The 16,729-nt window shown below is 37.4% G+C and overlaps 1 protein-coding gene across 1 annotated transcript in view; it reads left to right on the plus strand.

The window, feature by feature from the left end:
- The first annotated feature begins 7,062 nt into the window (after positions 1–7,062).
- Positions 7,063–16,729, plus strand: part of gpatch8 (G patch domain containing 8) — an 87,176-nt gene continuing 77,509 nt past the window's right edge. The window contains exon 1 of the mRNA XM_041231319.1: positions 7,063–7,164. Within this exon, the coding sequence (XP_041087253.1) occupies positions 7,120–7,164 (45 nt within the window). The 5' untranslated portion in view covers positions 7,063–7,119. The remainder of the gene's footprint in view (positions 7,165–16,729) is intronic.

Raw genomic sequence — 16,729 nt, forward strand, 5'->3', positions numbered from 1 at the left:
ACAAATGTTGCTGAAGAAGAAGCAACAGGCGCATGCTAGAGTAGAGATGTGCTGAGAGTAGAAGAGGGCGGTGTCGAGACTGACACCAAGGTTCTTGATAGAGGAGGAAGGAGAGAGGCGGGAGGTCTGATTTGGAGAGGTTGAGTTTAAGAAGATGCAAGTGCATCCAGGAGAAGATGGCTGAGAGACAGGTAGAGATATGGGACCACATGTCGGGGTCATTGGGGGGAAAGAAGAGGAAGATCTAGGCATCGTTAGCATAGAAATGATACAAGCCATGGGAGGAGATGAGGAGACCCAGTGAGCGGGTGTAGTGAGAAAACAGGAGGGGTCCCAGAACTGAGCCAGATGGTGAGCCAAACCAGGACACCCGGTACGTGTGATCGGAGAGGTAGGAGGAGAACCACGCAAGAGCAGTCATCTGACACAGCCAGGTTGTGACAAAATGTAAGACTGTGAGCAACAGCTGAAAATGATTACAATGCATGACATTTATCACTGGAGCATATCGGTTGTCTGTCTCCCAATAGAGATGGTTGCCTGGCATTTGAATAATGCCCATCTTCAAGTATATGCTGACAAGTTGCTCGATCTCTTTGAGAGTTATGCTGACAGTTGTACCACATTTCTGGATGCTATATTCATTTGTATTTTGTACCAGAACCTCCAACATCTGTGTTGACACAAATCGACGAAAATACTACAGAGGTGTGTCCAGCTGACCACTTGGAGGGGCAACAATGTCAACGCCAGTAAAGGTAACATCTGGTGGCGTGTAACAACGAGGAGCCCTGCACATTTCTATATTTATTTTTAGAACGGGGTCTCCCCCTCCGCACCAGTGTCGTATTTGTTTGTATTATGATTTATTGTATTTATGTGTATATATGACGGTGCAGCCATGTGTTTGTTTTGTTATTGTTTTGTTTTTGTTTGTGTGTGTTCTGGCAGAGGCAAGGTTGGAAGCTCATCCTCTGCCAGGAATGATTAAAAACGTTGTGCAGAAGGTGGCCATCTCCCGAATTAATTAAGTGATTAATTTGTTGCTAATCGGGAGATGGTCACCTGCATAAAACCCTGCACTCCGGGTGGGGAGTATAGAGAAGAAGAACGGGAGAGCGAGAAAGGAAACTGAAAAAACAAAAACAAAAGAAAAAAAGGATTCTAGGAACAGTGACTGCCCAGCCATAGAAATAATAAATACATGTCTGATAATGCACTGATAACGATAATCACTCACAACAGATCTAGTTAGTTCCAAGTCTAATCTGAAATGTTGAGAAATTCAAATTCAAAGGGAGACAGAACTTTTCACAATGGTGCCGCCATGTTGTTTTGATTCAGAAGATAGTACTACTTCTATCTAGCTGTCAACACTCAGATGTTGCACACCTACAGCAATGTGTCTCAGGAGATGGAATATGTTGTGTTTAGCTACTCATTGTAAAGGTCATGTTTTCCCAAAATGTTGTCTCATTTTTGCAACACAGAGTCTCCCAGGGGTGTAATTCAAGTTGCAGGGTTTTGTTTATTAAAAGAAAATAGAGATGTTATGGATGTTAGACTGCAAGTTTTAGGAACCTTGTGGCTCATTGTTATACCACACTGTTACGTCCTGGGTTTGAACCTGTTTTTGATTGTTTGTTGAACATAGCTTCCATACACTAACAGCTTGTAGAAGTCTTTATTTCTACATCTGAAACAGTAGCTGTCACTCTTGAACGCGAAGGGGGGTCAGCATACCTGTCAAACCTGTCAATTTTCAAAATAAGGTACTAAAATCTTAGTGGCCTGATCTGGCATTAATACCTTTTAAGACAGAAGCGTACAACTATTCCTCTTTATTACTTAATAGAATGAGGTGCTCCTAATTGTTTTTAAAAAGGAAAAATATCAAACGGAAAAACAACCATACAATGCTTCACTATCAAAACGAACTATAGGTAGCTATAACTAAGGTAACACTACTCGGAAGCAAACATAGTTTGGTTTATATTCTTAGGAGCAAAAAAAAAGCACAAGTAGAGCAAAAACAACCGTAAAAAAACAGTAAAATTATTTTGCAATTGTATCACCTTTTTTTTTGTAAGTACAAAACTGCATCATGTGCTCAGCAAGATCATAGAGTAGGCCTAATATATTAGGTTGTGTTAGCGCCATTCCAAAATAAAATAAACAATCTCATGAATTATTTGTTTAATCATTCTGATTATGTGTTTATCAACTGGTAATACTAACTGCTGATCCCTTTTTTAAATCTGGCTTTTTGTACATTTAACATTTTTGAGATGACAATATAAAGTTGTTATCATCTGCAATAAATTCACCCTAGGTTTAATTTTTAAACTATTATCGTGTTATCATATTCTGTTATTTTAACGACTTCAGAGTTGGTACGGTGTCAGTGACTTGAGGAAAAAAAAAAAAAGAAGTCACAGTTTTTCACTTTGCAAATCTGGTAACCCTAATCACATGGAGAGTGTGAGAAACCAAAGCTCTGATATAAACTTGATCAGACACCAAAATCTAAATCGAACAACTGGACAAAACTCACAAAAATAGTAAAATATAAATCAAATTGTTTTTTTTCTATTCATTTTTTGTCAAAATTTTGTTTTTTGAAACCATTATTTAAAATAAAATGCCCGTCCCTATCTATTTAGCTTTGGTCCCCATAAATTAGCAGTGCCTTGTCGCTTAATAAAATATTTGCCGTGGGGTAGGACTGAACTGGGGAGCCCTGAAAGACCATCTTTCTTTAAACCTTGAAACCTTGACTTTTAAAGATGACATTTTGCATTTTCATATTTCTTCTCGCGCGGTTCTAGTGCTCCTCCATAGAACACTAATACAATATCATTAGACATTTTGGACTATTTTGTTTAAAGGCAAACATTTAATGAGATTGAATATGTATTCATACCAAATATAAAGACGTATTCTTCTTTAAAGAGCCATTGGAACTAAAAAGCTATGCCGGGCTTTTGGTCTTGTATCACAATAGAACAGTAATTATTTTACATTACCTGCTGTCTTTTGGACGGACTCATACAGAATGAAGAAGGGTGTTTTATATGATCAATATTGCAAACAATTCAACAGGTTGGCATTTAAAAAGTGTAATTGTTTCACACCACTTTCCTCAATACGGTGGACATGAATTATAAAAGCAGCTGCAATTGAAGATGACACCATATTGAATGCTGGCAACTTTGCCATTACAAGTTGTAGAATAGATTAATTGCATGGAAGTATTGGCTGGTACACTTGTTTTCTGTACAGTCTATTCCACAATCAGCCACCAGGGGTAGCCATTCACAATCTAAAACTTTAGTTTCTGCAATTTCTACTGGCACCTAGTACTCACTTTATGTTGTATTTCATTCCAAAACGGGGACCCTTAAGCACTGATTGTGTTTGCCATCTCTCTCCACATGGTGAACACGATGAATGCCATCATTTCGCACCAGTCTTCACCAAATGTTTATCATTAACTCCTAGCCTGCAATAGACATTTTGGATTGCATTTGGCTCTAATGGTATAAACTCTTGATTGTGTACAAATACTTTTTCTGTGTTATTGCGCAACTAGCAGGACTCTTTGTGTGTGTGTGTGTGCACTGCTTGCGAGTTTAGAGCCAGTGTTATTTTCAGATGCAATAAAATGATCATATTCACAATGCTTTTTTTCAGTGTATTATTTAAAATCTCACTCATTTGTTTATTACCATGGCAACTAGGTATTTCTTCATGTTTCAGTGAGCTAACTGCCCTGGTCCAGCTAATCACGGAATCTATTACGAGTAAACTAAAAAATGAAAACTGCAAACTGGAACTGCATCAGATTAAGTGTGTTGGGGTTCACAAATATCCAGGTATATTAATCGTATTGTCTTTTTTGTGGTTATTTTTAGGTAGATTTTGAGGAAGTGTCTAAGCTTTATTCCTGACTGTCTGAAAACACATTCTGCTTCCCTAACTGCAGGTTACCATTGCGATTCTAGAATAAGGAAACCTATAAAATAGAACACATCTATATACAGTGTAGATAGATAGATAGATAGAGAGATAGATAGATAGACAAATAGATAGATAGATAGATAGAGAGCTGTCTATCATGGGGTTTTCTTGAACGTTTGGGAGAATTACTCTTATAATCAGGTTTGTGGCCGAAAAAAATAGAGGTATAGGTTAAATCTCTTTACTCGTGTAAATGACGAAACACACAGGAAAAGCTACGCATCCATTTTGCATGGAATCCCGCATTTCGTGTGTAAGTGTTAATGAGCGTGTTTATTCTTATGTGACATCACTTATAAATATTGCAAGGGAGCAGGTCAGTTGTTGCCGTGGATTCCAAGATGGCAGAAAGTAGTGGCTGATGGGCGATTTTATGGTTAGCAGTGGTGCAGTTCATCTCAATGATAATGCGGGCAGCTTTTTTTTATTATTGTTTGCTGTGTCTGGTCTGTCGTGTCGAGGGAGAAGGTGGCGGGTTCAAGAGAGATAGAGAGATCAGCGGTGGGGGAAGAAGTGTGGGGAAGAAAAGGAGATTTGACTCAGAGAAGATGAGTTTGAGATGATGCGAGTGCATCCAGGAGGAGATGGTCGAGAGGTAGGTCGAGATATGGGAGGAAACATCTGGGTCAGAGGGGGGAAAGGAGAGGAAGATCAGGGAATCATCAGCATAGAGATGATACGAGAAGCGATGGGAGGAGACAAGGGGACCCAGGAAGTGGGTGTAGCAAGAAAACAGGAGGGGTCCCAGGACTGAGCCTTGGGGGACATCTGTCAAAATAGAACAAGAGGCAGAGGGTGATCCACGGCAGGACACGCAGTATGTGCGATCAGCGAGGTAGGAGGATAACCAGACAAGAGGAGTGCCGGAGAGTCCCAGGTCAGCGAGGGAGGACAGGAGAACAAAGTGGTTGACCGTGTCAAAGGCTGCTGAGAGGTTGAGGAGAATTAGAACAGAGGAAAAGGAGGCGGCACAGGCAGAGAGTAAAGTTAGTGGAGTGTGCCAGGGGGTCAAAGAATGTATTGACAGAAAAGCCGATGAGGGATCAAGGGAGGGTTGTTTTTAAGATGGGGGTGATGCAGGCCTGTTCGAAGGCAGATCGGAAAACCAGAGAGCAGAGAGGTGTTATAAAGACAGAAAATGAAAGGGAGTAGAGCAGGGGCAGTAGCCTGGAAGAGGTGAGTCGGGAGAGGGTCCAGAGCACACATGATGGGTTTATTGCTCTGGAACAGGGTGCAAAGATCGGGTTCTGAGAGGGGGCGAGAAGGAGGAGAAAGGTAGAATAGTAAGGGTTGCAGAGGGTGATGGGGAGTGGGTGAATAGAGGACAGGGGGGTGGGGAAGGAGGCGAGGTAGTGAAGAGTTTGCGGATGTCTGTGATTTTGGAGGAGAAGGAGGCAAAGTCATCAGCCGAGATAGAGGAAGGTGGAAGAAAGGGAGGGCTAAGGAGGAAAGGGGATAGAGAAAAGTTTACAGGGATTCTTATTTTAAGACTGAATGAGAGAGTGGAAGAGGAGCGAACGATAGAGATCCAAGGCAGCAGGGAGATTGGCTTTCTTCCATTTCTTTTTCAGCATTTCAAGATATCTCAAACTGAATTACAGATATCTTTAATTGTGCAGTTTTTAAGATATCTAAAATTAATTTTAAGATATCTGTAAATCAATTAGAGATATCTACAAATGAAATAAATATATCTCAGATTGATTTACAGATATCTTTAAATAATATGGAAACCATGTGGATTTTGCTAGGATGGTATGCCAGACTGTCATTTCGAGATATGTTAAAATGAGGGTTTTAAAGATATCTCTAAATCATTTGAAGATACAGTATCTCTAAATTACTTCCCGTTCATTTAAATATTTCTCTAAATCATTTGAAGATGTCTCGAAATAATTTCCTGTTCATTTGGAGATATCTCTAAACCAGTGGTGCACAGCTCGGTCCTGGAGGGCTGGTGTCCCTGCAGGTTTTTATTCTAACTGCACCCAAAAGTACTTTATTGGACCTAATTAGAAGCTTAATTGGTCCAATTAACTAATTTAGGGTATGGTTAGAACAAAAACCAGGAGGGACACCAGCCCTCCATGACCGAGCTGTGCACCACTGCTCTAAACCATTTAGAGATAGCTCTAAATAACTTCCTGTTCATTTGAAGATATCTCTAAGTAGACAGGAAGTCTTTTGAAAACATTGACTACTTTAACAGGAGGTTATTTCAAGAGATCTTAAAATGATTTAAAGATATCTCTAAATGAAAAAGAAGTTATTTTGAGATATCTATAAATGATTTTGAGATATCTTTAAATGAACAGGGAGTTATTTTGAGATATCTCTATATGATTTAGAGATATCTTAAAATGATTTAAAAATACCTGAAAATGCATTTTAGGTTAATTGAAGATATCTGGAAATCATTGAGACATCTCTAAATGTGTTTTAGATATCTTCAAATTGTTTAGAGATACCATAGTTTACAATAGCTTACCATATGTTTAATATGCATTTCTGTACCTCTCTGGGCTTTACAGTGTTTGCCTACGCTTTACCATGCTTTCACTTTGCATGTGCATTACTGTGAACGTCGTAAATCGGTGATCTCTGGATTAATTATAATTTATAATAAATACACGTATGAAAATGTTACATTTAAATGTTACAGATTAAAAGTAACGTTGTCTTGATATCTGCCGCTGTTCAGTTTTATTGTGTGCTACTCTCTTCATCAGAATTGGTCTGTAAATGAGACGTCAAGTCACTATAGCCCCACTACTGTATATAAATACTGTACACACTCACACCACACACACACTCAATTGATATTAAAATGTGTGCGTTGTTGTTAACTGCGCTTCTGCTGGTAATACATTGTGTCAATCACACAACATTTCTTTTCTATTGGTTGCATCTCGGACAGTGTTTTGGTTTTTCACTGGGCTCTGTGTTTGGAAAGAAAAGGTTAATGGACAACATTTCAATCAATCACTAGAATACTCGTTCTCTGATTGGTCTTGACGGGCGGTCTCTGCGTCGAGTGGGCGTTTCCTCGGCGGCAGGGACTGGCCGAGCAGAGAGACAAGAAGGAGCTGCGGCAGGAAAATGGCTGACAGGTTCTCTCGATTCAACGAAGACCGTGATTTCCAGGTAAAACCTTGCTAAATAACAGAAAAGAATGTTATACACGCCCCCGAGAAGGGGCAGACCATCAGTACGAACGCAAAGCAAAATATCATTTAACTCTACACTTAAATATGCAGTCGGTTGTTCGAGAGTATTTTATATGAAGGAGGCTCATTCAGTATGTACGGCGTCCATAAAGTGTGTCTGACGCGATTTCGAGCTATACATACGTATTTTGGCATACTTGTCGTTGCTTTGTGATTTAAAGCAGTGTTCAAGCGGTGCCAACATCAGTAGCTTCCTTGAAATTTTGCGGTGAAGTACATTGAACAGTGCGATATACCACTGTCCTGTGTGCTGCAGACATCGAAACAATGAGAATTATACTACACACTTTCTTCATGGTATAGTGTTTGTGTGTTTACCATATGACTTTGTCTTAGCGTTACGCAATTTCAACAGCACAACTCTTAACTGCTGGCTGCTGTGTGAGATACAGAGTAAGCCGTTTTTTACTTTGTTACGCACTACAAAACAAGGAGACGTGAATGTACTATCTAGGTAGAGAATTGTTGCACGGCAAGCTGTTTATCTGCATCCTTTTCTTTTACTGTAATACACGTCTTACGTTTTTACAAATACAATAAGGTAACTTTCGACTCCCCGTCTCTGTTTACTAACTTACTGGAGCCCCCCCGCCCAATAATGTGTTTTGATGTGTACGCAATTATTTGAAGCAGACATTCCGGTTTCCACGCACACCCATTCTCGCCGGGTCGGTTGGTGGCAGGAGCCCTTGGTTGGACGTGTTGTTATTGACAAATGGAGGGACATCGGCTGTTTTAAGCAAATGGCATTGAGTTCGCCCTTTGCAGTGCGGATGCATATGTAATCAGGGCCGTAGCCAGCCAGGAAAAATCACCGACGCAGTTGCCCTTGCACATGCCACCCCCTCTCCCCCTAAAGTTTTTATAACGAAAGAACATGCATATGAGGACATTATTGTGTGTTGCTTATTAAAATACAAAAGTTTAGTTAAGTTTTTTTTTCCTGAATAATATACTATTCTAGAATTGAGTACCTGAGGGTCTAAATTTGCAGGACGTGTGTTTTGCACAGTGCAGATGAGTAGCTTTTTCTTTGCAACATTCAAATTCAATATAAAAGACAATAACAAACTTAGCAATGCCAGAATATTTGTTGTAGACCCTACGTATTAGTTTTAAATCCTTGTCTATCAAACGTGAATTTTAACAGTGATGTCGTTATCCAAATAACGAGATGCTTATCAGTGTTGTGTGATATTAATTATAAAATCATATTAAACAATACATTGAGTTTAAACGGGTTGACATGACTGGTAGAGTTTAGCTGCCTAATAGTAGTTTAGAGGATTGCAGCCTTTCAGCTGACCAGTCGCTGTTTGGCTGGGGTTTGACTTGCTCATGAATATGCATTTGACTTATAATGTGATTGGCCAGCTGCGAGACTCTTTGCAAACCACAGCCCCATGAACTGGACACAACCCTCAACTCAACCACCAATGTCAATCATGCACTGTCTGAAATAGTGTTCTGTGATGCCAATACCTCATTTAGGGAGTATCAATACGGAATATTCTGTATTCAAAGTATTCAAGATACTTTGGCCATTACATGTTAAATGGCTGTCAAATTCCTTTTTTTGCAAGTACAAAATGCATAAGAGGCTAACACACAGTTAATAATGCTACAGCATGGTGGAGTGCTTGCATATATATTACACACAGCAACCTGTCATGTATCTCTGCCTGTCGTAACCGTTTATCCACATTGATCAGTCTCTTCAGCAAGTTTATTATTGAACAGAGAAGATTAGTTCAGAGATTGTAGATCCTACCAAAGTTTTCATACACCGTGTTGTATGTGCACCATTGCTGGTTGTGTCATGTGAGCTGTTCAGTGTATTGATATGTAAATAAATCCTGTTTGCCTGCGGGGAGTGGGGGTGGGGATTATCCACATCATCCTCCATCTGGATATATAATGCATGGTGTCTTTTCCACTAAGCGTTGCGCTTTCAAACCAGTTTTATTTGGATTGTATTGTCGATGGCAGTGACCTTTGAATACACTGGAACTTGTTTGACTATAACATTCAAATAAAACTGGTAAGAAAGAGCAACACTTTGTATAAAAGACACTATTTTCTTTATTTTTACATATAAAAACTCCTGGTGTTTCGGCCAGCTTTAAATACTCCAATTATAAGGAATTTCTTAATTCTTATATATAACAAAATAACACAGAAATACTTTCCTTGAAGCAGACTTTTTCTAACAAGGCCAGGTGTTTTACGTACAGGGGTATCTTAGAAGTGCCCTAAGAATGTGAGCAAGGAATGAAAAAATGAAACACTGTTGCGGAAGCTGATTTACACAGTTCAAGAAATGGTTTGATGAGATTCTTGCTTGGGTCAATAAACAACCAAATGAGCAAGATGGGCCAAATGGACCTCCTCTTGTTTGTAACATTTCTTATGTTCTTAAAGTCAACTAGAACATAGAATCTCAGTGAATCTGTACTGTTCAACCAGCACTAGAAGGTAACTTTTTTTAGGCAGCAAAATGGTCTTCTTCGGTAGTGTTTTATTCGGCTAATAATTATATATAAAATTAAAAAAATAAACACCTACCTATTGTTTTAAATAGACTGAATATCCCAAACTGTCACATAGTAGACATATTTAAATCAGTATTTATTGAAACCACCTTGTGCTTAACTAAGTAATGAAACTAAGGCAATTCCTTGTCAAACTGTATTTTGTTTTATCTTTAAGTTGTACAAGAATGCAACCATATCTGTCATCTAAGCATTTGATATGCCATTAGTACGGTTAACCAAATAGTTTCATCGGTGCAAATTAAGTGTACAAATTAACCCTCTTGACTGAGATTTTGGTAACTAACAAATCATACACACCTATAAAGCGATTTAAAAAAGTAACGTGTGCCACATTATTGTTGAATCCTGCATTGTATGACCATATAAATTACAAGGTTACAATCACAACCAAGCTGTTTTGAAAATGAAAGCTAATTCCAGCACGGTACTGCTACATTTAAAACGTGTTGTACTGATATGTATGCTCGCACCCTGCCTTTCCACTGCATTTTTAAATGCTGTACAATTTTGAAGACAGTAATAACACAGTAAGGGATATCAACCAAGAAAAAAAACAAAAACACGGTGGGTTAGTTTTTAGACCGTGACATTAGTTAGCTATGTGTGTAAGTCATAGCTTGTTTGTTAAAGCACACTTTTCACTAGTTAAACAGAAATACGCAAGGTAATGGTAATCTGTTATAAAAAGAAAACATAGGTAAATGAATGCACCTCAAGCTTATATTTAATCTGTTATTCGTACTGGTGAAACAAGGAAGACGTTACTTGGATCGTGGTAATGTTACAGCTAGCTGTTTGCTCCTTTTTTTTTGTAATAACAATTTTGTTAACATAATAATTATCTACCTATTATGTGTTCATTTTTAGCGTAGGTGAAACCAGGGTTAACATTATAACAAAACCGGGGCCAAAACTCTCCATGACAGATTAAATTAACATTGTATAGACACGGAATAAACATAATATCCTGTAAGGTTGTTGTCTATTATAAAGTTGTAATGTTTTTAATAGTTATGTAATTTTACTTTTAGTCTATAAAATAAACTTCATACCTTTAAATTGTGTCTGTGTTCTGTACTGTAGACATGTGTACGACACTGTCCAGACAGTAATATTTGCAGTGTGTGCCTACATGGGGTGCTTCAAACCTCAGTCATCTACAGTTGAGAAGCCCTATTAGGAATGGTTTCCTGCATTATGAAAGATATTAACAATGTGTGTGTTAAAAAAACAAAACACTAATACCGGTAATTGTGTACATGTTCACTCAGGGTTGGTCATATAAACTGCAGCATAAGGTATCAGAAAAATGCTACCAAATATACGTTGACTTTGAGCCTTGATTCAGATCTTTTAGAAAGTAAACAAGTAAGAACAGTATAATGCTAAAGTAGACTAGCCTGATTGATTCATGCACACTTTAAAACATTTATTTTTAAACACAGTAATGTGTTACATTAGGTAATACACACAAACGTTGTATTCCTTAAATGTAAACTATGTGTTAATTTTACAATTTTATTATGTTAGGTATTTGGAAAAATCACCATTTCCAAAATAATTCAATAGAATTAGTTCAGCTGATTTAAAAAAAAAAAAAAAAAACTTATTTCTGGCAAAGAATTCAGTAGTGAAAAATGCTACATTTAATGCTACATTTCTAAAACAAATGGACTACAAATGCAGGATGCCTTCCTCTTACGTGCTAGTAGAACATAATTCTGTTTCGGCGTTTAAGCCAAATGTCTCCGTTAAAAGAACATCCAAGTGCACCTTAAATAAGAACAGAAGACGTTTTACTAGCAAGAGGAGGCCATTTGGCCCTTCATGGTCTTTTGATTGTTAAAAGTCAAAAGACAACGACGGGCTACTATAATAAACTGTAAATACTTTGTATTGCTTTCATGCAGAACCCGTATCTGTCTGCATTGGCGCTTTTTTGCAGTGTGACTCTGAAACTTTATACGTCATGTGCTTTCCTCTGCATGTGAAGCGTCACATTGATCCTGTTAGGGAAACTGATATGCTGGCAATGAAGTCTGTATTCATCCAGGTCTTTCCACCGCTCATGCATGCAATTCAAAACACAGGATTTTCACAGCTGTCATGTTACATGCACATAAAATATGGATTAACACAGAATCCAAAGAAGATAAAAACATAGCTAACATTTTTGACATGCGGTAGAGTTTTATGACACATGTTAGCAAATTATATTTTGCAGCTTCTAGCAAATGCACTGTAATGATGAAATGAACAAACATCAATAAACTCCCTTTTGATCAGCTTCTGGCGCATTCCTGTTTTGAGTTATGTTTGCTGTGACTTTAAAAATGATAATGCCAAAATAAGCTAAGCTATTTTTCTACCTATACATTACTAAAATGACAGTGATGATCACTTTACCGTTTCCACTGTTTCATAAAACAAAGACTTCACCCTCACTAAACTTGTCAAATAAAATTAATTATAATTGCAGTGATTAAATTTGTGTTTGCATTATAAGAGCACTACTTAAAATTTAAAATGCAGAGCAATTCATTTTATTCTGCCGCCTCCATTCTGCATGCTATTTGCAGGAGTAGAAAGTCTTAGTTAATCAGCTTGTTTCACTTCACAAACGACCATTTATACACCCAATTTCAGCTGTGTATTGGCCTATTCACAAAGCACAGTGTTTGGGTCTTGGGAGCCAGCTGTGGCGACAGCGCAGAAGACCCTATATGTTTAAGGCGTATTTATGTATAGTAAGTTAGTCTATCTATATTCCTTATTAGGCTGATATCTACTTCTTTCTAATCAACAGTATTACTTTGCCTCACCTTGTAAAAAAAAAAAAAAAAAAAAGTCAGTAACAAGCCTTGATTGTTTCGAAGCCATTTGAATGCGTTCTGACTGTCCAAAGCCAGGTTTATTTATCACTTCCTGTTTGGAATTTGTGGCTTTGCATAACAATGCTGCAAGTCATAGTTCCAGTTCACAGAGCATATTCTGTACCTACCTAATGGTAGCATTTAAGGACATGCAGTAAATCTAATAAAACAATCTTGCCAAGAATGATTTGACAGAGTCTTGCATCTGTATCAAATCTCTCTCTCTCTCTCTCTCTCTCTCTATATATATATATATATATATATATATATATATATATATATATATATATATATATATATATATATATATGTATGTATGTATGTACGTATGTACGTACGTACGTACGTACGTACATACATATATACATACATATATATATATATATATATATATATATATATATATATATATATATATATATATATATATATATAAATTATACACACACACACACGTCACAGTTACATTTACTCATACCTAGAGAAGCTCTCATCCAGTCATGAGGAATCTTGTCTTGAACATTCCTTGGCAGAAGTGTTTGAGGGGGTCTGAATCTGAGGGTGACCTACTTAAGTTATGGCCTCTGATTTAAAGTCTAAATGAAGACTATAGAGACATTTTTATGGTACTGATTTCTCTAATTTTGTGTTTACAGCTTTCACTGGGGATTTATATGTTATGGACATACTAGTTTCAATATATTTTAACATTACGTACACAGGAGGATAACTGTCTCCTCTAACTGAAGGGCAGGCACATTTATTGCACAGTGTTATAGTCAATAAGGAATACGAGCGTGGGGTGCCCAGGGCACATGTGAGCTGTTGCTGGGCACATTTCTTCGCCTGTCTCCGAACCAGAGCTTCCAACTACTTTTACAAAAACCCGCCCTCTTGATGGCGACTGACATTTGTTTATGCCTGTGAATACGTATAACAGGATTATAATCAAACCATACTTTGCAGTACAGAACTGAAACATATCAATGGATAGGGGAGGGACTGATGTTCACTCTCTGATTAGGTTTTTTTTTTTTTTTTTTTTTTTTTTCTTTCTCCGTCACTAACGGGCATTTGTCTAAAATGCGGAGACTTTTTACTGCATCCTGGCAGAGACAAAACATCACTGGAACTTGTTTAGAGCGAATAAAAAGGGGAAACACTGCAAATCTGATGTATTTGACTTATAATTATATTGGAACATTTATTCTGTCATGTTATAAATACCAAGAAATGAGTAGATATAAGCATATACTATTACATGACCTAAATGTATTAGATATGTTTTTTTCCTTATTAATGATAGTGGAATCAATAACTATTTAATTTATTTTGAGAAAATAAATCGAGATTAGTGTTCATTATTGCTTATAAAGACCCTGAGAATAAACTTGTATTATGATATCAGTGAATGTCAATGTTTTTTAACAAAACTTTCAGGAAGTATTGTAAGGTCCTTCACGTCATAAAATAACACGCTATTATACATGTATCTCTAAGTAGAATACATAATAAAAATTACTTAACTAAAAAAAAAAAAGAAAAAGAAATATTGTGTGGGAAAAAAAGTGAAAAGTTTGTATGGTTTCTGAAGTACTTTATAATGTTCCCTAGAGTGTTCTGAAAAAAAATAATGAGAAAAAAAAAACAGGCAGTAATTGGGCCAGTTTACAACGAGATAGCATGCTATGCTTTGTCAACATCGCTCTTGTTCTTAAAATAAATTATACAAAATGTACAATGCAGGTATTTTTAAAGCACGCCGCTGGTTTCTAACAAACTCGAAGAAAAGGATGTATTGCATTAATTTTCATATATAACATTGCCTACCAGCATCTATCTAATACTGTTGAGTACCACCTTAAATATTTTCTGCCGATCCTCTGTGAAAGACAACAGTGAGTTTATAGAGCAGCTGTGCAAACCCGAAAACACAACACAGCCTTACACGAGTCTAAAACTATAAATCTATAAACACAGCTCAGCCCTACACAAGTCTAAACCTGAACACACAGCACAGCCTGACACGAGCCTAAATGTAAGCTGCGTATTATTAATTTTTTATTATTATTATTATTATTGGTTTTGTTTTGTTCTTTGAATATAATGCTGCCAAGTGAACTGTTAACACTCTCAGCTCAGATCACCAGCTGGTTTCTGCCGATTTCCATTTTCTTCAATAACTGCGTCGCTGACTTTCGAAAGGTTGCCGATGTGCAAAGATCTTTCTGTTCTGAAAAGCGCTTGTTTTCCTGTGTAGTATTGTAGCTAGGTGCCAGATTTAATTGTCTGGCGCGATAAGCCTCAATCTGTGTTTATTTAATACTTACTTTCTTTAGTTAGTGTATCTTGGTACATGATTTCAAAATGGATGCAATGTCAAGAGGCAGCAATTTGCTAGGAATCAGGCTTTTCACACAAAACTAACGCCTGTGTAAATCATGATTTCACGGACTGCGTGGAAATCATGAAATTAGCCGAATACTGCCTTTTTTTCTTCAATATTCTTAAATAAAAAAATAGTTCATAATTATTTTTATTCATACAAACAAATCACATTAGCTAACTGTGCAGCTCTACTGTTATGTGCCTGTGTGTACTATTCGCCTTGCACATAGTTATTTGCAGTGATTGTCATGTGACTGTAAAAAGGCAAAAAATGAGTCTGCAGCAGGTCACGTAAAGCAGTATCCAGCAGGAGTTTTACCCAGCGATGGAGGTAAGCTCTTCTGTATGTCCTGCAACGTTAATGTAGATCACTACTGAAAATCATGACAGGCATTTAAAGTAATCACCGGAAGAGAAAGGTGGAAATCCAAAGCATTACAGAGACTGCTTTACTTGCAAAGAAACAAAAAACGGTGACTTCCGTGTTTCAAAAATCTACTGAAAACCGTGAAGCACGAAACATATTCAATTTTGACCTGACCTCGAGGCATTTGTTTGCGCAAATATGCCTCTTGATGAAAAATTGGGACAAGACCATGTAGCCAGTGGTGGAGCGATTCCTTCATCAGCCCAGCTGAGATGTGAATACCTACCTAAAGTTGCAGAGTATCACAAGCTGAAGATTATAGAATTGGTAAAACAGTCTTCTTTCTTGTCGGTGGTCAAGGACGAGTTGACTGATGCCCAAGATCAGTGTGTGTTACATGTTGTATTTGTTTTGCAAGGCCTAAATGGTGAACTTGCACCTGACGTGGAACTGAAGCTGTCCTTGCAGATCCAATTTACCTACAGGCTGTTAATTACAACACTGTTTCACAAGCTATTGTAAAATCCTTGAATAACTCTGACGTTGATTTTGATGATGTCAGTGCATTTATCTCTGACAATGCATACTTATCAAGTGTTTAAGGGATTACTGCTTAACTCGTTTTATGTGCAATGCTCACATATTATTAGCCCCTGTTGGTGATATCTGGAGGACCAGTTTTGCAGAAGTTGACAAGCGAATAGCAACAGTCCAAACACTGAGCAAAAAACTGCATTTAAAGAGCATCTACAAAGTGCAGTCCAGGCTGCGGGTTCAAATCTTTATGTAAAATTGCCCCCTGAACCAGTTAAGATGAGATTGGGAAGCTGGCATGCTGCCACTGAATACCATTCACAGCATCTAACATTTTACTCATGTAAAATGTTATAAATTCTGTTACTTCACCAGGCTTTGTAAATTATAAATTAGTAAACACAAAAAAAGATGATGCTGGACTGGTACAAAAACACTTCATATGAAATCAGAGCACAACTGCTGCAAAATGATATGAAGGCCATCTTTTAATTTGGTTAAAGTTCACTACTACATATATTTTGACCATATCTGTATATCAAATGTTCTTGGTCAAAAAACCTCAAAACAAACATGTAACACTGGTTTCTATTAAATATTACTAGTGGTGCATTTTCATGCACTGTTTTAGTGTCAAACAACTATTGAAGCAGTGCTACATTTCTGTACATGTTAGCTAGTGTGATGTCATCAGTAGGTGGCAGCTTTCTCGGCTGCCTTTATTATGAGCTGTGGCCGTGTCAAAAAACAAATCACAAGCACATT

Source organism: Polyodon spathula, chromosome 28, assembly GCF_017654505.1.
Source record: "Polyodon spathula isolate WHYD16114869_AA chromosome 28, ASM1765450v1, whole genome shotgun sequence".
Taxonomy (NCBI): Eukaryota; Metazoa; Chordata; class Actinopteri; order Acipenseriformes; family Polyodontidae; genus Polyodon; species Polyodon spathula.